Source organism: Sinohyriopsis cumingii, chromosome 11 (genome assembly GCF_028554795.1).
Source record: "Sinohyriopsis cumingii isolate HCF-2022 chromosome 11, ASM2855479v2, whole genome shotgun sequence".
In the NCBI taxonomy this organism is placed as follows: domain Eukaryota; kingdom Metazoa; phylum Mollusca; class Bivalvia; order Unionida; family Unionidae; genus Sinohyriopsis; species Sinohyriopsis cumingii.
This window is the reverse complement of record NC_142971.1, coordinates 21222197-21250004: the sequence shown is the minus strand read 5'-3', so window position 1 is coordinate 21250004 and position 27808 is coordinate 21222197. Positions and strand designations below refer to the sequence as shown.

The 27808-nt window shown below is 35.7% G+C and overlaps 2 protein-coding genes across 2 annotated transcripts in view; one reads left to right on the top strand and one right to left on the bottom strand.

The window, feature by feature from the left end:
* The window catches only part of LOC149787726 (archaemetzincin-2-like), a 69961-nt gene extending 68816 nt beyond the window's left edge, over positions 1 to 1145 (bottom strand). Inside the window, exon 1 of the mRNA XM_089973932.1 lies at positions 1054 to 1145. The gene's annotated coding sequence lies outside the window, so the exon portion shown is untranslated. The remainder of the gene's footprint in view (positions 1 to 1053) is intronic.
* LOC149787725 (uncharacterized) overlaps positions 1 to 27808 on the top strand; it is a 140564-nt gene that overhangs the window by 58879 nt on the left and 53877 nt on the right. The window contains exons 6-8 of the mRNA XM_089973928.1: positions 13187 to 13384; positions 16189 to 16295; positions 22088 to 22205. Of these exons, the coding sequence (XP_089830054.1) occupies positions 13187 to 13384; positions 16189 to 16295; positions 22088 to 22205 (423 nt within the window). The remainder of the gene's footprint in view (positions 1 to 13186; positions 13385 to 16188; positions 16296 to 22087; positions 22206 to 27808) is intronic.

The window sequence follows — 27808 nt, the reverse complement described above, 5'->3', positions numbered from 1 at the left end:
GTAATGATCTCATACCATGGTTTTCAGAAAATATGTCATTGTATATTTTGTAACATTTTTTTGGTAGTCTAAAATCTTTTTAATACTTTTTATGACTATACAGCTGTAGTTAGGACAATTGTCATTTGAATAAAAAAAACAAAAAAACATCCAGTTTATATGTTAAAAACAAACTGAATCTTTTGTATAATAATATCAACTTATAAATGTTGAATAATGATAAGATACTTGTGTACAATTGAATAATAACATACTGTCTAATGAGCATATTTAACCACATCATTAAAAATCTAACTGGTACCTTTAGGTTACTTTAGAAATTTAGAAATAATACTCCTTTGAAACATCACATTATGTTCTTCAAAAGTTTTGTTCAGCCGTATGTTGACTATTCCAGTATTATATGGGGTAATTGTACAAAACTACAAACACTGTGAAAGTAACAGGAAAAAAGGTCTGAAAATTCATAACTGATGCTCTGTTCAGCAACATTTGTGAAGCAATGGAATTACAGCAAATAGTCTAAAACAGCATACATGTACTAGTATATTTCTCAGAAAAGCAAATCTGATGAATAAAATATCAAACAAATCAGCAAATGAGTAACTAGATTATTTTTTTAAAAGACTGGAGCAGGACAATACCTGTACTTCTAATCAGGTGGCTAGCATTTGAATTAATGAGAAACTGCCAAACCAGAAAGAAGAAAAAAACTCTAAAGGAAGCTTTCGGTATTCTGGTGCCCCTGTGTGGAATAATATTCCAAAGGAAATTAAACAGGCTGAAACTGCACAATCCTTTCACGAAAGGATGATTAGTTGAATGAAACATAACTGTTTGCCACTTCCTTTGAGCATTTGAATGTAAATTTTAGATAAACTGTTTCGTGCTTATCTTTGTATTGTGTTATATTATCAATTGAAGTGTGCAAACATATATGAAAATGTGTTGTATATATGGTTTTGTGTGTATGTGCAGAATTTAGGTGTGAATAGGGCATTTATTTACACATGTTTTTGTAGTAGAATGCCTCATATATGAAAAGACACTAACCTCAAGTCCTTGTGTATGAATTCTTTCCCAATCCATGAATCTAGGTGCCATGAAAATGTAATTTTTCAAAAACAAACAATATATACCACAAATATTAAAGATTTCACAGTAAATTTGGTCATGTGTCAATTTTCATTTAAATTGAGGCTAAAAAGAGGATTCATATGAAGTTCAGTTGATGGCAATTTAATCTCGCAATCACTAAGGTACCCCAACCCCAAATGAAGGTATTACTAGTTTATAATTTGTGTGTATATTTGAGTTTTTCATTATATTTATGTGAAATGGCAACAAAATCATAGTGGACATTTGCTACGATAAAATATTCATTAAACCCCCTTTTATCCTCTTTCTTGGCAGCTTTCCAAAGCTATATGCAGAAAACATATTTCCTCTAGCAAACCCTACATATTTTATCCCTTGCTGGTGACTAATATCTTTGGACATGTTTAGTATTTCCATTCACAGGTATAACCCGAACTTGGTCAATCAGTAAAAATTCAGTTTATTACAGTAATTTAGTTACCCACTAATCCAGGAGGATTAACTTGGAGAGTATAGCTGTCACTGACTGCAATTAGGCTGGAAATTATGGAAAATAAATTTATCACATGTGTCAGATAATCAAGCAATACTTTTCACTGTACCTCCATTTCATCTTAGAAATTTTCTCACTATTTGCTTTACCATGCATTTGGTAGAAATTCAAGTGCGAACTCAATCCTTTACAAATATAATTAAATTTGAAAGGGATTAGGTATGCTGTTTTCAAAGTAGCCAGAGTAAAGCAGAAATTCTTAGGGATCTAGGGCATATTTACTATTGGACAAATAATAACAAGGCTGCCATTTTGGGATAATTATAATGATAACGTGAAGAAGAAGAAGAATGATAATATTTCATATTACACTTAATGCAGAAAAATGTTTTTAATTTCTGTTGATTTCTTTTTGTTATTAGCTCTTATAATTATTAGGGACACAATAAGCACTAATGTTCCTTACCTAACATTCATAGTTGTTTCAGTGAAGAAAATGGTTTTATAAGGATTACAACAACAAAAATAACTCCTTTTGTTATACAAATGGTTGACAAAAATGTCCGACTACATCAATTAATTGTGGTCTCTGCTTGTTTTCTTTGATCCCGGCTTAAATATTTTTTTTTTTAGTCACATTCAGTAAAGTACCTCCATGTTAATTCACCTATGACAATCTCTTTCAGGTGTCTGTGGGCATTCTTTTCATATTTGGTGAGTAGCTATTTGGCGATTTCAGCCTGAGTCTGTTTTTGAGCAGCAGTCATCTACCAGTAATATGGTACCCATCTTGCACAAACCTTTCTGAGCTTTGAAGGTTTCTTCAGGATATTTTAAAAACAGCTGACAAATTAATGCCCACGATAATAGAAATATATTCCACTATGTATCAAGCATTTTCATCAGACAACTGGTTTGAGTCTCAGTGTATATCATCCACCCCTTTCACCAGGGGGTGCTCATGGAGGGGTAGTACCTCTGGTGGGGGTAGTAGTCATACTTCCTTTGGGGTAGGTATCCCACCTTTGGTCTCCACTTGGCACTCAGCTGTGACTACAAGAAGCTGTAGCATGCACAGTGGCCAAACCACTGGCAACGGCTTCGACTGGCCGGCCAAACCAGGTTGAGGGTAACCTTCAAGTCCCAATTCCCCCTTGAGCCAGGGAAAGTCACACATTGCATGTGAAGACTTGACCCAGCGGACTGTGCGGAGAAACTACCGGCTGGTCAGTGGGCAGGAAGGTGGACCCAGCAAAGCGATGTGGAGCACTAAGAGCATGGGAAGACACGTAGGACACCTTGGTCATCCACTGCATCCAGTCTCCATTCCAGTCGTCTTGACTATATCTTGCAACTGGACAAAGTGGAGCCTGGACAAAAGTGAGGCTAACGCAGCACAACTCTTCCTCACTTTTATCCAACTCACACGCAAGTCATTTATGTCATCACCCATGCCCAAGTCCTGCGGCATTTGGCAAGCTGCGATGTGGCCGGTGTGGATGCACTGGCAGCCATAGTGGCAGACCTGCATGCAGGCGGCTCAAGCCATATGGTCATCTTCCACTGATCTGAAGCAGAAATGGATGTTGGCAGCCTTCTGAGCAACTAAACAGACCTCTTCAAGATAGCGCTGCTTACCTCCATAGCCTGAGGGAAGGGCTAGAAAAGGTGCCCTAAAAATTAAGCCTGCTTCATCTACTGCAGCTGGAGGTGAATCCCATTCTTGTGGTTGAAACACAAAGAAAACCCAAAAGGTTTCACTCATTCTTGGTGCATGGAACATACTCTATTGGATCGTGCAGAGGCTGACAGACCAAAGAGAAGAACTGCCCTGATTGCAAGAGAACTTGCTTGCTACAAGATAGAGATAGCAGCCCTGAGTGAATTTTGCTTGGCCGATGAGGGCCAGCTGACTGGATTTGGAGCTGGTTACACCTTTTTCTGGAGTTTGATTTGCTGTCAGGTCGAATCTGGTGAAAAAATTCTCCATCTTACCAAAAGGAATTAATGACTGGCTTATAATGCTGAAGCTCTCCTTACATGGAAAAAAGCAAGCCACACTCATTAGTGCTTATGCACCAACCATCACTACTTGGAGGAAGCCAAAGACAAGTTCTACCAGGATTTGGAAGCTCGGACTGCTTCAGTACTGCTTCAGTACCAAAGTCGGACAAGCTGATCATTCTTGGTGATTTTAATGCCAGAGTTGGCGCAGACCACATCTCGTGGAAGGGAGTTATTGGTAGACATGGAATTGGCAACTGCAACAGCAATGGACATCTGCTCTTGAAGATGTGCGCAACATATGATCTCCTGATCACAAACACCATCTTCCATCTGCCTAACCATAATAAAACAACTTGGAGGCACCCATGGTCTAAGCATTGGCATCTGTTTGACTACATCTTAGTCCATATAAATGACAGGCAGGATGTCCATGTGACGAAGGCCACGTGTGGTGCTGACTGCTGGACAGACCACAGGCTACTGATTTCCAAGATAAATCTTAAAATTCAACCTCCCAAACATCCACAGGGAATTAAAGTCCCAAAACGACTCACCGTCTCCAGGCTGAAAGTCTGCAACACTGGGCAAGCTCTGTCTGAAGCTCTGACAAGCCAGCTAGAAACCACAGACTCTGATACCAACGATGTAGAGAAATGCTGGGCAGCCTTCATACATCTGGTGTACTCTACTGCATCTGAAACTCTTGGCATCACTGCCTGAAAACACCAAGACTGGTTTGATGAGGACTGTGAAGAAATACAGTCCCTGCTAGAGGAAAAGCATCATCTTCATTGTGCATACATCGACCCCAAGTCTGCTGCAAAGAAAGATGCATTCAGCAGAGTCCACCAAGCTGTGCAGAGGAACTGCATGAGATGCAGGACACATGACTGAGCCAAAAGGCTGATGATATCCAGTCCTTTGCTGACAGACATGACATGAAGAGTATCTATAGTGCTCTTCGGCATGTTTATGGCCCAGTAACAGCAGGTCCAGCCCCACTCTTGAGCTCCAATGGCAGCACTCCCATAATCGAGAAGATACTGGATCACTGGGTAGAACACTTTGACGGCATCCTCAACAGACCCTCTTCCATCAACGATGAAGCGATCAATCATCTACACCAGGAGGAGCTAAACAATAGGTTGGCTGACCCTCCAACAGCGCTGGAAACTCATAAGGCCATTGAACTCCTGTCTAGTGAGAAAGCTCCAGGAGCAGACTCCATCCCAGCTGAGATCTACAAGTCTGGTGGGCCTAAGCTAGTGGGAAGACTAACAGAGATGTTCTGTGGGATGTGAAAGATGAAACGCATAGCACAGGAATTCAAAGATGCATCCATCATCCACAGTCACAAACGCAAAGGCAATCACCAATCCTGCAACAACCATAGAGGAATCTCTCAACTCTGCATCGCTGGCAAGGTCCTTGCCAGGCTGTTGCTGAACAGACTCACAGAACACCTTGATCGTGGCCTACTGCCAGAAAGTCAGTGTGGTTCAGAAAGGAGAGAGCACATCAACATGATCTTTGCTGCCAGGCAGATGCAGGAAAATTGTCTTGTACAAAATGTCCAGCTATACACTACCTTCATGGACAAGACTAAGGCATTCAACACTGTCAGCCGGGAAGGCCTTTGGAAGATCATGGCCAGATTTGGATGTCCAGAAGTCTTCATTGAATGGTGAGACAGTTTCATGATGGCATGCTTGTCCAGGACCAGGGTAACTATTCCAAACTCTTTGCAGTTATGAATGGTGTGAAACAAGGATGCATCTTAGCCCCCACTCTCTTCAGCGTCATGTTCTCCACAATTTTGATGGATGTTTTCAAGGACAGTGATGTTGGAGTAGGTCTCCGATACTGTCTGGATGTTAAGTTGTTCAACCTGAGGAGGCTTTAAGCCAAAACCAAAGTCCAAGTTGAGAACGTTCATGACCTGCTGTTTGCAGATGACTGTGCCCTCAACTCCAGCACAGAGGCAGGCATGCAACAGAGCATGGACCTTTTTTCCACAGCATGCTCCAACTTCGGACTCACCATCTCTACCAGCAAGATCTAGGTTCTGCATCAGCCAGCTCCCGGAGAAGATTACCTGGAACCATCCATCTCTGTCAGTGGCCAAAAGCTCAAAAATGTAGACAAGTTCACATACCTCGGCAGCACTTTCTCACAAGCAGTCCACATGGACGATGAGGTCAACACCAGGATTGCCAAAGCCACCATAGCATTTGGTAGACTCTGTTCAAATGTCTGGGATAGGAGAGGCATCAAGCTTATCACCAAACTCAAAGTCTACGCAGTGGTTGTTCTCCCCACCCTCCTCTATGCTTGCGAGGCATGGACTGAATATAGCCGCCATGTTAAAAAAGCTGAACCACTTCCATATGAGCTCTCTGAGAAAACTACTGAAAATCAGATGGCAGGTCAAGATATCAAACACAGAGATGCTCACTAAGGCCGGCATGACAAGCATCCACACCATGCTGTGCAAGGCACAACTCCGATGGGCTGGCCATGTAGTTCGCATGCGGGTAGAACGCCTACCTAAGAATGTCTTCTGTGGAGAGCTACACCAAAGCAAGAGATCTCACGGTGGTCAAAAAAAGAGGTACAAGGACACCCTCAAGGCTTTGCTGAAGAACTTAGGCATTGATCCTGACAGCTGGGAGAGTGTCACTTCTAACCGATCTGCTTGGCACCATCAAGTCAATGCTCATGCGGCAGCTTTTGAGCAGAAAAGACTGGTGGACGCACTGAAAAATGTGATCTGCGCAAATCCAGAATCAGCAGTTCTGCAACTCCCATTCAGCACCTGTATATCCATGTCCCCACTGCAACAGACTCTTCTGGGCCCAGATCGGACTGATCGGCCATCTCTGGACCCACCCCCCAGTGAATCGATGACATTAAATTGTCTTCAATGACACTGATGGATGACCATCATCATTATCATCATCATCATATTATCTAACTGTGTTTGTGATTGATCCTGTTTAATAAAATGTTTTCATTTGTTTAAAACTGGGGGATCATTACCCCCTCCCCCATGAGAATTCTTGGATCAACTGTAACTAAAGTCCTGTATACTGCAATCGGAGTCCCAGGTCTAAAGCACTTGCCCTTACTGATCATTGCCATCTCACCTTTGTCCGTGTGGGTTAGAGTTTCTGATCTGACCAATGTGGGTATGTGAGAAAGATTGCCAGCAGCACACTGTGGTCTTGTACCATAGTATTTTCATAATCAAAGTAGTTTAGTCCTGATATGGAGATTAGACTGGACTCTCATTAATCTGGGATCAGTCCAGAATATACTCTGATGTGGGATCAGCCTAGCACATGGGAGTCAGGTGTTGTATAGATAGAAATGACTACAACACTTGCAGGTTGTGGGATTTATTAACAGACAGAACATGTAAGGGATAAACCTAAACAAAATGGAATGAATACTTAATATACAATCTATAAATGGGACAAATATATGATACACAATTCAATAGTTGGTATTTCAGTATGTCGGCTCAGTAACGTGTAAATGATATGTTACCAGACACAAAGACTCAAAATGTGCAAATGTTACAGTTCTCTTGAATTATGACTAACATTACCTGCAAGGAGTAGAATGAGTAAAGTGTTGTCTGTCCGGAAACAAGAGGAGTCATAGGGGCTTTTGTTAGTTATCAGGAATCAATGTTTAAAAAGCAGTCCTTCATGCGCTTCTTCACTCACTCACTCACTCATCCGAGCACAGATTGTACTTAATATTTGATCACCCTATAATACACATTATTGCTGTAATCAGCCTAGCACAGATTAGAAATCATTATTCTCATGTACATCGTGTTTCATGCAGATTTTAATTAATGGGTAGCCTCCTTAGGGAGCCAACATTTTACTTTAAGTAGTGAAATTGTTATTATTGTCACATGTTGACTTAAATTATTTGTAACGATTGAATAAGGACATATATTTGAATGTAGAGAATGCAAAATAGACATGTAGAGTTGATGGAGAGAGAGAGAGAGAGTGCAAACTATTCCTCTACTATACCAGTGCTAACAATAAGTTATTCTAATAAATAAATGCAGGAAAGACTGCTTTACACCAGCACTAACAGTGAATCATTTGATTGATAAGTGTTTGATATGTGCTTAAAATGCATTATTCAGGTGATGCAAAGTATTTACACCAGTGCTAATAATGAGTCATGCAAATGATGCAAACTATCTACAGATTGTATAATTCAAGTGATGTGGCAAGGAACCATTTTACATCAGTGCTAACAGCAAATCATGAGTGCTGCAGAGTATTTATATCAACACAGTGAGTCACAAGTGACGTAGAATATTTACATCAGGACTAACATTATGATGTACAGTATTTACACCTGGACTAACATTATGATGTACAGTATTTACACCTGAACTAACGTTATGATGTAGAGTATTTACACCGGCACTAACAATGATGCAGAGTATTTACACCTGGACTAACATTATAATGTAGAATATTTACACCTGGACTAACGTTATGATATAGAGTATTTACACCTGGACTAACATTATGACGTACAGTATTTACACTTGGACTAACATTATGATGTAGAGTATTTACACCTGGACTAACATTATGACGTACAGTATTTGCACCTGGACTAACATTATGATATAGAGTATTTACACCTGGACTAACATTATGACGTACAGTATTTACATCTGGACTAACATTATGATGTAGAGTATTTACACCTGGACTAAGATTATGACGTACAGTATTTACATCTGGACTAACAATAATGCAGAGTATTTATACCAGTACTAACAATGATGCAATGTTTACGCCAGCACTAACAATGATGCAGGGTATTTACACCAGGACTAACAATGATGCAGAGTATTTACACCAGGACTAACAATGATGCAAAGTGTTTACACCAGCACTAACAATGATGCAGGGTATTTACACCAGGACTAACAATGATGCAGAGTGGTTACACCAGCACTAATAATGATGCAGAGTATTTACACCAGCACTAACAATGATGCAGAGTGGTTACACCAGCACTAACAATGATGCAGAGTATTTACACCAGCACTAATAATGATGCAGAGTGTTTACACCAGCACTAACAATGATGCTGAGTATTTACACCAGCACTAACAATGATGCAGTGTGTTTACACCAGGACTAACAGTGATGCAGAGTATTTACACCATCAGTAACAATGATGCAGAGTATTTACACCAGGACTAACAATGATGCAGTGTGTTTACACCAGGACTAACAATGATGCAGAGTATTTACACCAGGACTAACAATGATGCAGAGTGTTTACACCAGCACTAACAATGATGCAGAGTATTTACACCATCAGTAACAATGATGCAGTGTATTTACACCATCTGTAACAATGATGCTGAGTATTTAACCGAGCATTAACAAAGATGCACAGTTTTGCCACCAACATTAACAATAGTTATTTGAGTGACGAAGAGTATTGTGTTACATTTGTTTAATTTGCATTGTTTGTTTGTTAGTTCTTGTCTGTTTTCCTTTTATTTTCATGATATGCAGTGGGTTTTGTAAAGTTGTATTTTGTAGCTGAACTTGTCCAAAATCAAGTTCATTATGTACCTGACCAAAATCATTGATTTTTTTATTATTCTGTAAACAACTAATACATAGCTAATATTTTGTCTATGAGTATGGGTTTAATATTTGGATCATTATTAATATAAATAAACATATTTATCTTGGTCTGAGTCAAGTAAATTGTGTTTACTATGTTTTTATTATAACTGTAGTAACAGACCTTCTAATTATGACTAAGATTTTATCTTGTAAGATCATGAACCCTCTAGAATTAAATTTTCAATTAGGTAATAACTTTTTTTGGAAAATGCTAATTGTGACCTAGGTTAGGTAGAGGAGCATAAAATCTTGTTTATTGGAAAAACTATTCATTTGTGATATAAGATCTGAGCAGAATCAGTTGTATTATTGTTGTGTCCAGTGTTTCATTTGGGCTGGAATTTATTTGTTCAGATTATTTAATTCACGTTATTCTTCTTGGGAAATAAAAAGTGCTCTAAAATAACATTCTTGGAAATAAAGACTTGGATTTATAGTGAAATTTTAAATGAGGATATATTCTTGGATTGTAATTCAGTAAAAGACTGTTGGCACATCACTTTGACACAGGCCACTGTAGGTGCAGCAACACTTCCAGCATTGGATTTATTGTAGAATAGCATTAAATTTTGTACAGAACTTTAATCATTAGGACTTGTGTTCAAAATTTTAGGATTATGTGGGATTTATTTCGCAATACCTTAAGTTCTTTTTACATTTTTCACTTTGTATTCTTGGAAAATAAATTATTTGTTGAATTTTACAACACTTGTTGGTTTTCGCTCTTTCTATAACTTTTTAAGACCATAGAGTCATAATAATAGCAGTGCTTCAAGTAAGTCATTTGATCTTAAATGCTTGATCTGTTCTATACTAATGTTCAGTACTTATTTGCACACTCGGATTGGAACTATGTCTAGCTGTTTTCAGAGGCATCCATGCACCAAATCAAACTTTCATAAATCTCACTTTGTTTGGAATTTCACTTACACTCTATAACAAAAATATTGAAGTAATAAATGCAACACCATAATCATGTTTTGTTTCAAAAATGAGAGAAGAGCTAATTTGATACCTGGCATATGTATACATTTTGACCTGAAAATCTTGACTTATTTCAGTGATGTACTAAACCCATTCTTTCTGCTAATGCATGTAGTTTTTTTTATCTTCTCATTTTGCAGTGTAATGTCATTCCAGTTTGAATCATTGCTTCAGCAACTTTCTAATATTCATTTTTAACAACGCAGAATGTATTCTGGGGAACCTGGATATAAATTTATACTGTATAAAATTTCAGATAAGAACTATGCTTGCTGCTCATTTTGTTAAATTGTTGTATGTTTGCAATGTTACATCAATAAATTTGTTTGGAAGGATTAAAAATAAAGATTAACATATGACATTGTTGACTTGGAAATGGCGGCATGCACATTGACTTTTGAACAAATGTATCTAGAACTATATATTGATTTAAGCTGATTAAATCCACATTTCAATTCATTTTTATCTCATTATTTAATTTTATCTTTGAGTTCTCATCTATGCTACCCCAAAAGCAAGTCATAGTATTGTGTTGACTATTTTTTTTTATAGGAAGACTGATTGATGTGACATGCCTTCAGCCAGACTGTGATTGGTGGGTTAATCCATATGCTGTCATTTTGTTTAACAAGTACACTTTTTGATTAGTCTGAATGGGGAAAAAATCCTGGTAGCATAGGTAGGGGTCCAGTCTTGCTTCACACTTCCAGAAAAGATCATGGTTTAGGGATCAAAAGATTTAGTTACAAAGCATGTTGTCTGCTTAACTTCGGCTGAAAAGCTTTAATATTACAACTCGATGAAATTTGTAATATACCAATATGACCGATTAACTGTGAGTTTGTCTTAGAAAAAAGTGCCAGAATTTCATCAAATTCTTCATGAAATAGGAATTTGTGATATCATTTGTGATTATAAGGTAGGTAGTCTAATTTTGCAGACTTTAATAGAGTGTGGCACCTGGGGGGTGGGGGTGCTGTTGTCATCAACTACAAGAACCCAGAAGGTCAACATTCATTTTAGTCTTGGTATATTTATGTTTTACAAAAATGTGTTGTATTTCAAAATTATGTCTGTTGTACATACACTACAAAGTATATCATGTATAATCAGCTTTTGCATTCTCATTGTTTTAAAACCTTTGCTTTTATTTTATAAAGATGACAGTGGAATCATTAAATCCAATATGAGTGTGGTTATATTTTAGTGTGGTTATTTTTTTTAAAAGTAGATAGTGTGCAAGTTATACTGCCATCTTAACCTCAGTTGTATTTAGAGATGTTTTAATTCCAATTTTTTATCCTATGTTTTGAATAAATAATTGTCATCTATCTTGGCTAACAGGTATGATTTGAATGTAATTTGTTGTAATTTTAATCCTTTAGTTTTGCTATCAGAGTGCGGTATAAGGGATTTCCTTTTATTGTATAGTATAGTACTCATGCTGTCCATGGAGTATACTGTCTTCGAGTGAGACAACCATATAATGAGGTACATAATATAGTAGCCAATTATTATAATGCTATCCATAGGAGTCGTATAGTACTCTTCCTTATAGTATACCACCTTATAATGGAGTATAGACTGCCTTATAGTGAAGTTCATGAAATAATAGTCAAAAATTATAATGCTGTCCATGCAAGCCATAGATCATACTGCCTTAAGATGAGACTGCCTTATAATGAAATACATGATACGTATAATTTTACTATAACTTCATGAAATGAAACCATGATCATATTCACCTGATGGCAATGTGTGTGTGTGTGTGATTTAGTTTTTAACTTTAGCTTTGAAAAATTTCCAGTCATATCGCGACAATGTCTGCAGCGTGGCAGTTTAAAGTGATGTCTCGCACTGGGGCATCATGTCACAGACATGTAGCATGACGTCTCACCCAATCACATTATCCTGACACCAGGCCAACCAGTCCTAACACTAACCTCTTAATGCTGAGCGTCTAGCAAGGCAGCTGTTAGTAACATTTTTGTAAGTCTTTGGTATGACTCGGCTGGGGTTCGAACCCACGACCTCCCACATCCAAGGCGGATGCACTAGCCGCTAAGCCACCAGAGCGGTCACCACTTGATGGAAGAAGCAGTATTATAGTGAAGTGCCTTATAGTGAGAGGGTGCTTTATTTACTTGCAGTCTTGAATGTTTCAGCTTGTTATTGCTTTTCCCAAATTTAATTGAGCTGATTTTGTGTCTTTATTGTACAATGTAATTTACAACATAACAGCATATGATAAATTTTAAAGCATTATTTCCAGAAATACAAAATATAGATGAATAATTTAACTCTTATTTACATTCTGGTCATATTCAAACTGTATGCATAGATGATTGACAAAATATGGCATTTCATGATCTGTACCAGCACTGTAATGCAAAATATGTCACCATCCTTCAGTGTCCAGGTCAGATTTACTGAGTGAAAAAAATTTGCAATCTCTCACACTAAATACAGGTGAATATATTAATTCAGCGCAGCAAAATTTTATAAATTGTTTCTGGACAATGATGGTACAATGCAGATTTCTTTTTTGTCACTTTGTCATAATTCAATTTCTAAACTGCATTAAAACTTGATATAGGAATTGTCTTTGCAAAGCCAATTATTAGGTGAAGGACAGAAGGGGCCAGCAAGTCATTGCAAATGAAACCCTGACATGGGTTAAACAATTTGTGCATAAGATGGCGGCATTTGATTGGTGGATAACCAATAAATAAGTAGCCTCTTTTCACATTTCCTGCATTTTCTACTGGTATTTTTAACACATCGGTTTCATATTGTAAACTTTTGACATTCATGATATGAATCCATTAGTTCAGTTAATTGTTGCCCCACATCAAAAGAGCAGAAATAGACACAGAATTCAATATTCTAATAAACATTTATTTTACTTCAGGTCAAAGCTCCATCTGGTGGACCTGGCAGGCTCAGAGAGAGTGTCAAAAACAGGTGTGTATGGTCAACAGCTATCAGAGGCCAAGTCAATCAACCTGTCTCTGCACCATCTTGAGTCAGTAATCGTTGCACTACAGCAGGAGAACAGTAACAACAACAACAAACTCCCAGGACTCAGATCTTCTTATGCAGACAGGAGGTATATATTACCAGGAATAATGCAAATTATTTATTCATGGCCTATATATAATGCATTGGTAATGCTTTTGATTTGTACCTTTATGGCCCTGTGTTTGATAGCAAATTCTTGTACATGTATCTGCAAGAATACTTGGTTTCCAGTCCAATTCATGTTGGTGCCTGCATTGTTTATTTGACTGGCCACAATCCAGATTAGGGATTAAGCCAGTTGCACACATTTATTTCATGTTTAGTGTCAGATGATTCTGGAAGATGTTATTGTATATACCCATGACACAAACAAGTCACTTTGTTGACAGTTTGAGACTTGTGTATTTTGAAAATATTGTCTGGATATATTGCAGAAAAATGTCATGAATGTCAAGAAAGATGCATTACTTTGAATGCCTCATGCAACAACCTTATGGTTTTAGAAATTCATTTAGATGAATCAGGGGACTCTACTCTACTAGGTGATGTGGCCAGCTAAGTTGCCTACAAGATATCAACTGAGATTTATTCTGTTAGGAAGGCAAAATCAACTTCACCCTTTGAATGTTTTGATGTACACTAACTGATAGTAGTTCTTGACTTCTGATATGTTCCCTCAGCCTAGCAGGGTTGTTCCAGTGTTGTGTTGTAGCCCAAGGCAAAATGTATTACTTGCAGTAAAATAAATGGCATTGGTATCATTAGCAATTGCAAACTCTTGCACATTCACAGTCATGTGTTTGAATAGCTGATTGACCATTAGCCCATTCCCAAGCACAGTTATCACTGCCAATTTCCAAAAGTTATCATTTGATGATGAAAACATACCAACTTGTGATTTGAAACTTAAACATAATTTTGTAAAAAGCAATTTGTGCTTTCAAATAGAATCTGTGAAAGTACTTTCTAAATTTACTTTTGAAGATTTTAACTGCCGTGTCTGCATTATTTTCTTCATTCATAACACCTTGAGATGATTCGGGGTGGTTGGTATATGTTCACATTAGGATTAGAATTTTTATACACTCATTTGGAGTTTGAGCTTAGGAAGTAAGTATATATGGCCCCTGGACCATAACTCAGACACTGTTGAAATCCCCACCATTTGACTAAATAAACAGCGATGTTGGCTCCTGAATCTAACTTTAACCTTTCAGGGGAACAGATCGAGAGATTAGTTCAAAATTGGAGTTTACTGGCATGGTCCATGTGTTACAGACACTCTTTAGTTGTTACAGATACAAACAAAACATGTTTTGAAGGATGAAAACTTATCCTAGAAACATGCCACTTTGAGGAAGAAATTATAACTAAACTTCTGTATTTATAAAAAACATATAAAAGACATATCACTGAACTTACTAACTTACCTCCATCCTCAATGTTGGGCTTGTAAGTGGCTAAGTTCCTTACTGTAAGGATAGATCTAAGGGCCCATGGGTATAAATATGCATGGATCTTTTTACACCCATTAATTTTTATATGTAAATATAGGATTGTGATCTCCATAGTCTTTTTTTAGTTATGACCCAGGACCCATTCACATGTGTGCCCCTGGAGCATGACCTAATGTTCTGATGCCATACTTAATTTGAAACGTATTCACCATAACTTGAGGCAGTGATCACATGCATATTCTCATAATATAACAACTCAAGTTATTTTCATTTTATGTACAACCACCCACACTCATTCGGTTCCATAACCTAAATTTTATTTCAGAAAACTTGCTTGTACTCCTCAAGCATTATGGCTGGTTTCCTTGCTGTGTTTTGGTGATTTTTATGATCCCTGCCAGGGATTGATATTTGTTCATCCATTTCATGTTTGGAAAGAAGATCATTTTGCATTTTGTTGTGTTTCATGTTAGAATCTAATTTTTTTATTTGTTTGGATTGGCCTGTTTGGATCAAATCTAGTAGTAATCCTTTTATTTTGCTATCATTCTTTTATTAACAATGAAGTAAAATGTAGAAAAAAAAATGTACGTAATTTTGAATAGAGGTTATTTGATTTCATGAGGTGAGATGTAGGGGTAGAACAGTTATGGCATGTGAGGTGGTGGACAGGCCTGTAAAAGCACAAGATCCCTAATGGAAATAATGTACCTATTCACTTCTGTCCCAGTCTCATTTATAACATAGCATTATAGTTTTTTGTCCAATTTTGGCAGTTTTATTCATGTCCTTTTGTGTGTACCCACCTGATCATATGACCATGCCTCACTTTTATATAGAAAATAAGAAGATTTGGTGACATTTGATTGGTTTGTCAAAGAGTTTTATAATTTCTATCATCAGGACAAAATTAAATCTGATCACAGCTTAGGTTAGTTTCAACAGACATTTAAGACATTTATCTAATTTTGGGCAGTTCGGAATGTCTGTTAAACATTGTTAAACATAAGTCATGATCATAAAACTTTGCCACACTTCAAGATATTTAAGTATGAAATTGGTGTAATCATTTTTGATCTCTGAGAGAGAAAAGAATATAAAAAAAGAGGAAAGGAGTTTGATCCTTATTTTGTTGACTGTATGTGTGTTATATTCTGGTATAACTTGTTTTTTGTAACTATATTTCTATTTTTTGTTTTTGTTTTATTTTGTGCCCTTGTTTTCATAGACTGTTATGTGATCCTAACTACTTTATGTGATGCATGATAGCACCTCTTATCGTCCTCGTCTTTTAATTAAGGGACATAACCCTGGTTTTACTTGTTCTCTTTTTTTATTATTGTTTTGATAGCTAAGCCTGGCCTTTTACATGTATGGTAGAAAACAGCTCAGATTCCAAATCCTGTCTTTAAGTAAGGCTTTCACATATTTTCAGCCATTCATATTTGTTGCAAAGACCCACAAGTGCAGATGGCTACCGTACAAGTAGGCATGTTCCTTACCGCAACTCGCTTCTTACCATGGTGCTACGAGACAGCCTGGGTAAGTATGTCTGTCATCTACTCGGATACAGAGTTTGTTTTGGGGGTTGTGAGAAATCAACAAAATTTTAATTGTAGAGGTCAGTTTTGCTGTGTCTCAGCAATATAGACTTTTTAATCACCAATATTCAACCTTCATTATCCTATCAACTGCTTGTTTTAAGACTAATGTGTTATATATAGACACACACACACAGGGCTTTCCTTATCAGCCAGGAGCCAGGTGATTTACATTACACCAAGCTACTTTAAAAAGAAAACCTGTATCCCACTTGGGGAGGAACCCTAAACCCCCTGCCTACTTTGGCAACTCACCCTCCAACTTTAAATCTTTTGGAAAGCCATATATATATATATATATATATATATATATATATATATACTCTTAGGCAAGCAATTGTGAATCAAAAGAAGTATAGCTTATTCTTATCATTTATAATTCTAGCTAATAAATACTGCATAAGACTTACTAATTTGAATAATTTTAATTTTTTACTTTTATTCACACCAAATAATGTTATTGGAGACATGTCTATTGAATCCACAGTTTTACAATAATGGTCATTATTGGGGAAGAAAGAACGTGAAATATCACGCACTAGTTTTCCAGCAGCTTTTACCCACTTACCAATTTTAAAAATGAAAAGCATCAAGAATACATAAAACAGCCATTTTATTCATTGATTAAATTTCTAACTCAACTGTCACCAAGTGGTTCATAACATTGTCACATTCTTCATGTTTCTAACCTAACAGAACTTCAGCACTAACTAGGTGTCTATATTTGCATGGGTTCTGTGTCATTTACACAACAGGAGTGATGTAGTTCATAGTGCTCCAGATAAGGACATAAATGTCGATAACTTTGAGATATAAGGGCATAATTTTTTCCCCTGTTTTTTAATTTTTTGGGAAGTATTGGAATCAGACATTGCATCTACCCCGTCACTGAAAATGGACTCTTGTAGCAGCTGGAAAATTCTGCTTGAACTGAGTAATGTTTGTGTACTTTATGTATAGTGGGATGGGAAATTGAAAGAAAGACAGAAGAGATTGGGTGTTGGGTAATTCATACATGCCAACCATTACGCTTTTGGCATAATCATTATGCTTTTTTTTCACTTAATTACGCCTTACATGTAACTGTATTCGGATTACACTTTTTTTTATATATCCCCCTCCCCCAAAAAATAATTTGTTTTCTCATTTTTATTAACATCCTATTAATCCCACAGACCGTATTCTAGAAAAGACGGCTTCTATGTAACTATGACATAAGAGTACAATTGTCCGAAGACTTGCATGCACTTTCGTAACAGTATTATGTTCTATTTATAGCAGTTACCCTATTTCCAAGAAAAATGCTGGTTTTTACTTTTGACCTCAATTTCTATTTATAGTTAGGAGACAACAGACTGGTTTTCTAACTTGTGATCTATGCTTGCAGAATCTTTGTTATAATTCATATCTGGTACAGAACCAGTCTGTAGGTATTTGGCGCTAAAAGTCAAGTCAGATTTATTCTAGTCAATGGTTGAGTTGGAGCAAATATATTTTTCAAATAGTTTCACAGATGGATTAAGAAAAGACAAAAAAACTGATATAGAGATGAACACATGAATTGCACAATACAGCGTTCCATTCTAGGGCAGCTTTGCGCCACTTGCAGGCTACGTGGAAAGGATTTTAATATTGGTCATGGTGGTAAAACAAAGAAACCTTGAATTAGCTCATTTTACTAATGCCAATACTGAGGTAACTTCTTTTTTACAACAGAATTGAATTGTGGACATGAATTTTATAAATGCACAGGTGTTATCAACCAAGTTTATAATAGAACACAGACTACCCCTAGCGGTAGAAGACTAAATTGGTCCTTAGTTCAAACGGATGATTCCTAAATTGTAGAAAATATGCATGTGCAAGAAAAAATCATCTAATCTTGCTAGGTGTTTAGCAGAAGATACTTCACTTAAAATTGCAGAAGCCATGAAAATTGGGCCATTTAGTATTGCCATAGACAGGAGTAGTGATTATGACAAAAAGTTGTACCCAGTCGATGTAAGAGACTTTGACAACTAAAAGGGCAAAGTCAGAGTGCTTTCTTTCTTTACCAGAATTTACATTAGATTCCACTGGAAAAAATATTTTTTTTTATTTGCTTGATATTGCTTTGAATAAACTTAACTTAGCAGAACTGTATGGGGTTTTCAGCTGATACTGCATCAGTGATGACTGGAATTCATAAAAGAGTTGCATTATATATTTAATAAAATGTCTCCATCATTGTACATATCAGGTTATTTCTGTCCTATGATGCACCATGTTGCAGGAAAGGCTGATGATAAATTAGAAGGAGAACTCTTGAAGTATCAAGTTGGCACACTCCCTGACAATGTACTTCATGTGGAAAGAGTTGATTTTTTTCATCTTATTTCCCAGCTAAAAGACCCAATAACTGTAAGATATAAATTTCCTCTTCTTTGTCAGGTTATGAGAGGAATATTGGTTTTTTACCATTCTAATGCTGACTGTGAGAGATTGTTCAGTATTGTTAACAAAACTAAAACTGAATTCAGATTCCGGCTCTGTAATCCAGCACTTAGTGCTCTACTGGTGTGCAAAACATTCATAGTCTTAACTGGAACAAAGTTTTGAAATGCAATATGAGAGTCTGCTGCTTTCTAAAGCTCAAAGCATTATAAATGAAGACTTGAAGCAGTAATTGACGTTAAAAGTCCAGAGGGTTAAATAAATCATTTTGTACATATGCTTATCAAATTTTTATCATGTTATATGTGGATTACTCTTTTTCTGCTCAGATTACTCCTTTTGTCCACTTGGATTACACTTTTGACTCGCAAGGATTTTGCATGTATGGGTAATTGTGTAACATAAAAACATTTATTATGAACCCTTGAGATCAGTTAACTTTGATGATATGGATACATGACAGGTTATCAGCACAGTGACATGATCTGGGTGCTTGTTTCACATCTTGTTTAGGTTGTGAAAGGACACCAGATCGCACTTTACCCATCAGATTGCACAAGATCTGATGTCCCTCTGCTTTCAGACTCCAATGTGGGCATGTGAGAAAGCTTGCCAGTAGCTTCTCGTGGGTCGGTGGTTCTTTCCGGGGTTTTCCGGGTTCTTCCTCCACCATTAATACTGGCCGCCATGTATAGCCTATCGTGCTGAAAAATGGCGTTAAACCCCACAACAACAACAACAACAACAAAGCTTTCAGACTTGATGCAATACAAGCACCCAGATCAAGTTACTGTATTGATGATGAGTTTATTATGTATCCATGTTAAAAAGACAACTTTTATGTTCTTGTTGTTCTTCTTTTAATTTGATTCCATCTAATTACAGTGTACAGTGCATCTGAATATAGCATAACTGTAGTAATCCCTTTACTCATTATTAGGTGATATCATCCTTGACAGCAAGGAATTCAGTGTCAAATACACATCTGATATGACATTTCAGATCAGCGTCAGGGAAAAGTAACGTTTATCATAGTTAAGTAACTATGGGTATATAATAAAAATCAGTTTAGCACCATAAAAGCCAAGAATAGTATGCTGGCCACCTGATGCACCAGTCTTATGGATTGAGAAGTTTGAAACTGAACTTAAGATAGTTGTAGAACATGATCTCGAAATTATTGTGATGGGAGATTTCAGCATAGACTACTCATGTAAGACGACTAAGCTTGAACAAATCATATGAATTATCTTAGCTTGTTACCTGACCTGCATGAGTCACACAGACATCAAGTATACTAATTGATCATGTCTATACTTGTGTATGAGAGAGTATCATTGAAGTACAGGTCACTTATTTCTCAGTAAGTGACCATTATCCTGTTTGTATGCAAATTAAATAGTAAGGATACATGTGATGCAGATCTAAAGGTTATCTCCATTAGATGCTTCCGAAAATTCAAAGTTGTTAACTTTATATCAGATTTAGCAAATTGTCACCTCTTTTGTGTTAAAAATGTAGAAGATCCCACTAAAGCACTGTACATTGATTTTAAGGCTTTTGACTTAGTTGACCATACTATACTTGCATGGAAACTTGAGAACTATAAATGTTCTCAATTATCACTCTTGGTTCAAATCATACCTCTCAGGCAGAAGGCAGCAAGTTCTTAATGGTAACATTAAACCCATCGACAAAGGAATTCCACAGGAATCCATATTTGGGTCCCAATTATTCATATTATTTACATGTGACCTGCCTGTATATGTAAGGCATTTATAAATGATATACAGATGATGCTACTTTTTATAAGTCTGATTGTAATGTTAAAATTTTGATCAACAAGTGGATGAAGATTCTTATTCATTTGATTATTGGCACTCACTAAATACTATGTTTATCGATCCTTCTCTCTTCCCCCCCACCCCCCCGAAAAACAAGACTGTGTTGCTTGGAACTTCAGTAAACAGAAATTTAGATCTTGCTTTTCCATAATGGGAAAAAAAATTAAAAATAGGAAATTAATAACGAGTTCATAAACAAACACCATACCCATGTAAAACCAGAGAACTAAGTGCAATAGGTCTGCAATGGTCATGAGTCACTTATATAAAAAAAAATTAAGGTGAACACATGTACAATGTCATACCCTTTCAATTTCCAGCTAATAAAGCGGACATTATATACTGGTCAACTGATTACATCTAATAACACCACCCAGCCCAGCAAATATGTTGGCGGCTTTTGTTTTTTGATGTTTATTTAATTGTGAGAATCTTTTATCAACCACTGCATTGTCTGCTGCTTGGTTGTGTATGCAGTTAAAGAACAAACACATGTTGGCAATTGTTCGAGCAATGATTGTATACAGAATTAATTTAAGACAATCACAAAGACGACTTACTGGCTTCATTCATGGATCAGTAAAAAGTAACATTTCCGATAATGTTTATTTTGGCATAACACTTCAAGAACCTGGTAAAATTGTTAAATTTCAGAAGCCAAGCCATGATCATATTAGATTCAAATTCCTACGTGAACTCTTCCCCAAAATGATAATAAACATTTTACACACTATTTCTCGTACTTTAAAAAATGGTATTTTTCCAGGTATGAGAAAAATACACATACATGTATTTAAATTTCAGGAACCATGCCACAATCATATTATGTATTTTATATTCGAATTCATACACGATCTCTTCCCAAAAAGGATAATAATTCTTTTTGCCGCAAAGTTCAGAGAATGAATTGCATTTGTGAACTTGCTTTTCCATAATGGTAAAATATAAAATGATAATAAACGTTTTACACACTATTTTTCATACTTAAAAAAAATATTCTTTCCCGGTACGAAAAGAACACACATGTATTTAAAATTTCAGGAACCATGCCACGATCATATTCAATTCGAATTCATACGCAATCTCTTTCCCATAATGATAATACATTTTTTATACACTATTTCATGTACGTTGATCAAAAAATATTTTTTCATGTGCAAATGAATATACGCCATTTCGGGAGCCACGCCATGACCACATTATATCTGAATTCACGTTATAGCGGGGCATGTTATAGTGGGGTTGCACTGTACAGCAGCTTATTATATTCAAATTAGCATCTCATTGTATATAGGCATATTGTATTCAGGTTTGTAGCTTTAAGTTCAAAAGCATATCGTATTCGGGTTTGTCTTTTATTGTACATTAGTGTATTATGTTCAAGTTTGTTACATTAGTCCATGATACTTCATATTTTGACTTATATCCTTTATTTCCCTGTATTATGAATGTTCAGGTGGGAACTGTCTCACTGCTATGATAGCTACCATATCCCTGGAATTTGAGAATTTGGGAGAGACCATATCAACCTGTCGATTTGCTGGAAGAGTTGCATGTATTGCCAACTCCATATCGTAAGTAATAATAAAATATATTAGTGCAGTCAAATTCTCTTGGTAAGGTTACCAGTAATAAATTAATTTCATGAAAATGCAGTAATCAATTTTGCTAAGTATTGCTGGAACATTTATTTCAGATTCTTGTAGATGTAGCTACGTTTTGTTTCTTGAATGCCAAATGTATTGCCTTACCATCTCCAAATCAACTGTGTTAAATATCCTTTTCATTCTTTTTTTCTTGATAATTTGTTCAAAAATTAAGATGTGATAAATTCTCATATTTTTTTAACTGAATTCAAATCAATGTAATCATTGCACTTCTTCATTAAATCAGCATTGGTTATTTGTGTCTTTTGTAATAACATTAAATATTACATGGTGGTTGGACATAGCACTCTTTAATACCATAGATGGTTGATTTTCTTTAATAATCTGAAACAAAGATGTCTAATCCATTTTTAAAACATAACAGATGCAATGAAATCAGGTATTCCTTTCAATTTACCGTACTTACAAGATTACTCATTAATGTTAGTATGTCTGTAAAGTGTGCTGATGTGCTCTAAAGCAGATCTGTTCCATAGTTTAGTAGTCTGCTTCCATTAATGTTCCCAAAATAATTCCATTATAAAATTTGAATTAATTCAGTTTGTTTATATAGATAACATTTTGCACATTCTACCATAAATTGCTCTTTGTTGGCATAATCTGCCATATTTGTTCATTTATTGCATGATTCTTTGAGAGATGCTGTTTGATTGGCTTACACATCATGTGATTTATGTTGATTCATCATATTGCTCTGTTATGATGTGATGGACTTTTTTTGCATGATATCAAAATTTACATTTAGTGACATCATGCTGCTACAATGGGATTTCACCATTGTAAAATAGGTGATATTTCAAAATCTTTATAGCAGATTGAATTATTGCAGTATATCTTTTTCACATCAGAGTCTGTGTTTCTGCCTTTATGGAAAATCATGTAATAAAACATTTATAGAGTGGAATATGAGTGTGTGATGTGAACCTGTAATCTAGATATGTCAATAACAACCTTTGCATATTGACCTATATATATATATATATATATATATATATATATAGATATATAGATAGATAGATAGAACCACAGTATAACATTGATCACGGGTCCATAATATTGTGTTATGTTAAAGCTGTGGTCACCTAATATTGAAGTACATTATGCACAAAGCCTTATTGACCTAATGACAACCATGACTATATCCCTGTTATATCAGTGGTCATATTATCCTGAGATGTCATGCAAACTGAACCATGAACAGCATAGACCCAGATCAGCTGTCTTCTAATGAATGGGGAAATTTTAGGCCTCTGTTGATAAATACTTGTGATTTCGAGTGACCAGAATAGACCACGATTAACTGTCAATTAATGGACTGGGAAATTTTAGGTCAGTGCTGATATGAAGTTTGTCATATGTTGTACTTACTTCCAGATCCCAAGCTTTTTACTGTATATTATCCCTTCCAGTTTTTTTAACTCCAGATCTGTCACATGTTTTGCATCATCCCTTTATTACTGCATGTGTAACATTTAGTCAAGAAATATTTAAAAATGTCACTGTATTAGACATTTTTTATGTTTGACCTTGGACAAACAGATAGGCAGAGATTATTACAATGTGCTACTAAAACATGGGGATAAAATGATCTGTTTCAAATGCTTCTTATAATATTACTGGTAATAATAATAAAAAATATTTCTTTGTCCATACAGTATTCCTTCTCAGGACAACAGGATATTATTCTCACTCTTGATTAAATAATTTCTTACTAGTTTTGGAGCACATCAGCATTGCTTCCCATTGTAGAATCAGTAACTAGCATTTCTAGTTGTCTTCTCACTGCTGTTAATGTAATATATAATTCAATATAGAAATATTGTATGCTAGCAAGTAGTATTAATAAATTCTGTACTTCATAAAGAGATGGCTGCTAACACAGCAGTTTAAATACATGCTATATATACTCACTTATAAGTCATGTCCATTTGCAAATAACATTAACCCTGATCTGCCATTGAATACTGCTGTGCAAGATCAGGATCTATAATTTACTGATTATTCTTAACAAAATGCAGAGACCTAGAGCTTCTTGTGCTTTTTTGATGGCAGACCCGAGTCTCTGCAATTTGCAGTTGGACTTGACTGAGAAATAAGTATGTAAAGTATCAACAATGTGGTAATTGATGAACTGCTAATGCCCAGAAATGTAAATGAATCATTTAGTGTGTGTGTGGTTGTTTCTATGTTAGAAAAAGGTGCAAATGTTTGATTGAATTTTACACAATATTTTAGTGAGAAAACTTCAAATCAAGAGTAGACTCTGTTGAAGCATCTTCAATATGGGTATCCATTTATGTTATTTTTAAAAATTTTAATTTATAATGTACCTGAATTGTTTTGTTCCATTTGCATGATACAAAATGAATTTGCAAATTTGTTTACTGTTAGGCAAGAATTGCACTTAAATTAAAATGAGATTGCTGACAATATTTGTATGTATGTATGTATGTAACAGAATGAAATATAGTATATACTCACTTATAAGGCAAGCCCAACTGCAAACTATACAGAACCAGAGCTGCCATCACATAATGCACCAGAGTAATCAGTAGAACAAACAGCAAAGACCCTGATCTACTGGTGCACTATGCAATGGCAGATCAAGGCATGTGTTATTTGTGGTTGGACTCAACTTATAACTGAGTATATTTGGTTCAGTGGTCTCTCACTCTAATAAGACTTAAAGTAGTATGATCCCTGATGTAGCCTAATATGATGATGAATCCCATTTTGTTGCTTGAATTTTATTTTTGAATGTATTATAGGCCATTATAAGATGACAATTACAATATATTTGTACACATTTATGGCAACACTGAACAGTCTTACAGTGAGGGACCATTGCAATCTTAAATCAATGGATATCCTTCAGATGGGAAAGAGATCCCACTGCCATAAATGAATCTTTGATCTTTATCTTGGTGGCAATCTTTACAAAAACTGGAAAAATTAATGATAAATGGTCATTTTGCAGACTTTCTATTTTATTCTCTCTATATACATCCAGAGATAGTGGAAATGGGGGCTGGTAAGATTTTACATGTTTGGATTCATTTGAATGGAGGATAGATGGTATCACTGTTATCAGGATGCACCATTTTTGAGAATAGCACCTATGACACCAATTTGAAATGATTCACTTGGATTCAGTATTTATTTAAACCTGTGAATATTGATTATGTGGAATTTCAAACTTTATGCCTGCATAGTACTTTAGATTGTTCTCGTCGCACAAGGGAAAATCCTCTTTCTTAATTTTTCCTCATTGTTATTGAACATTTTCTGGCAATAAATATCTTAACAATGGAGAATTTTAATTATTTCTGATCCATTAGCATTTCCATCATCCTAGTTATTGAGGATAAAGAGAAGATAAAATTAAAAATCAATCATTATGGACAAAATATGCAAAATTTTATACACATATACATATATATATCCTTAACCCTTTACCTCATGCAAGCGTCTTTGGATGCCTCTACTCCATTCGCATGGAAGCGCCTTTTGACGCCTCTGCTCAATTCGCATGGAAGTGCCTTTTGACGCCTGCTGTAAACATTGGCCATTTTGAGCTGGTTTTCGTATCGCCACCTTCGGGGAAAACCCCCCTATTTGATACTACATTCATTTCTGCGAATGACAATTACGTCAGATCACATGGTCACTATTTATGCACTGGTAGATATCTGCTATTTAAAGTAACTGGGTCGTAATTTCCACTCTCCAAAATGACATTCGTGGATTTCATTCAGTACTTACGAAGTTTTCACGATTAAAATTACAACTATGAAAGATTCAATAACTTAGGTAAAGGCTCTGATATTGATGTAGGCAGCAATTAGTTTTTATAAATTATCAAATTCAGATGACTTAGTGATGTAGACGCAGATGAAAAACTTGTAAATTTTGAGTATGAGAAATGGCAGCTACGGTTGGTCACGCGGCCTCACTAACATGACGGTGAACGAGTTCTCTCAAGATTTTAAAGCACATAAAAAATTCTTCCGTGAAAAATAATTACACAGCTTTAACAATCGAACTTTACTCTTAAATTTTTCCACACATAATAGATGTGTACCAAAAATGTAAAATGGTTAAAATTGCTGTTAAACGTACATACACTACATTGCTTAACAGTTCACAGGCAGGCATATGTGTATGGAGTCGATTAGGTAAAAGGTGTTCTATTTATAGTGTGCTGAATTTTGTAACTATGCTCTATGAGGTAAAGGGTTAATGTTTTAAGAGCCTATACTTTCATTATCTTCATGCTTGTTTTGTGATGATATAAACTATTAAAAAACATTTCAATGGTCAGTATACAGTCAGGCTTAAATTTTTAGTCAGTCAGATTGCTGGATTCTAGACTTGAATTTAAGTCCAGACTAAAGCTGTGTTGGTAAAATTTTTGGCCTGGACATTGAAATAATTCTTGCAGTGAGTGCTTTGAACATGGAATTTTTTCTGCTTTTGGTAATATTCCGCAACACAATTGGCATAAAATCTTCACTTTGTTTTGTATCTTTGTTCACACAGGGTTGTGGCTACAGGCAGATGTGATCATATTAGACTGAGTTAGCTTTGTTAGGTAGATAGTGGACTGTATTAGTGTTGTTGTTGCTTTTGTGATCTTACATTAATTAATCTATGGTATAAGGTGATTTTCTGGTGGCAGAGTTTTACAGTAATAACATGACTAAATTCTGGGTGAAATAATCCTTGTATTTAGAAAAAACTTCAACTTGAATAAATAACAAGTTGTTTAGAGCTTGTCCAGGAGTAAAAGAAATCTATTGCCCTGGTACACGTGGCAACCAAAAGTTAATGCTGTTCAACGAATTTCCCAGTTTTGAAGCGCAGTCAGGCTACTGAAACATAATATTAAAAAAATGAAGTTAACATACTTTTCTGCAACAAACATTTCATCATTACAGTGTTCTTCAGGGTACCTACTTCAAAGTGCACGAATTGTCTCCATATAACATTGGGTACTTACTGTCAGTAAGAGGCCATGCTAATTAGGATGTGACAGCCACTCATAATTTGATTAAGTGATCACAGTCCATACTACAAGCCCATTAAAGAAATAATTTTCATTTTTTATCAATGCATCCACATATAAAGTGGTTTTATTTTATATTTGGCTTGACACGCTAAAAGCCTATGATCAAGTGTTACGCTTTTTCTCATTGGTCTGTTGTTGAGCATGTGACAGTTGTTTCTGTGGACTAACCTTAGCTGCAAGAATATGGCCAATTTAAATTTTATATATATATAATGTTATTAATTGTAGATAAATGGCATATTCTTTTCTAAAAGATATAAAGGATGTAGACTCACTTTAAATAAATATTTTTATATATGTAGAAATATGTGTGTTGTTTTCATGTAAAAAAAAATTGTCTTTCTTGTGCTTTCTTCTTTTGTGTTGAGGTTAACTTGTCAGCAAAATGTTTAAAATGTCAATCCTCACTAATATCAGTCATATATTTTTTCGCTGAGTGTCC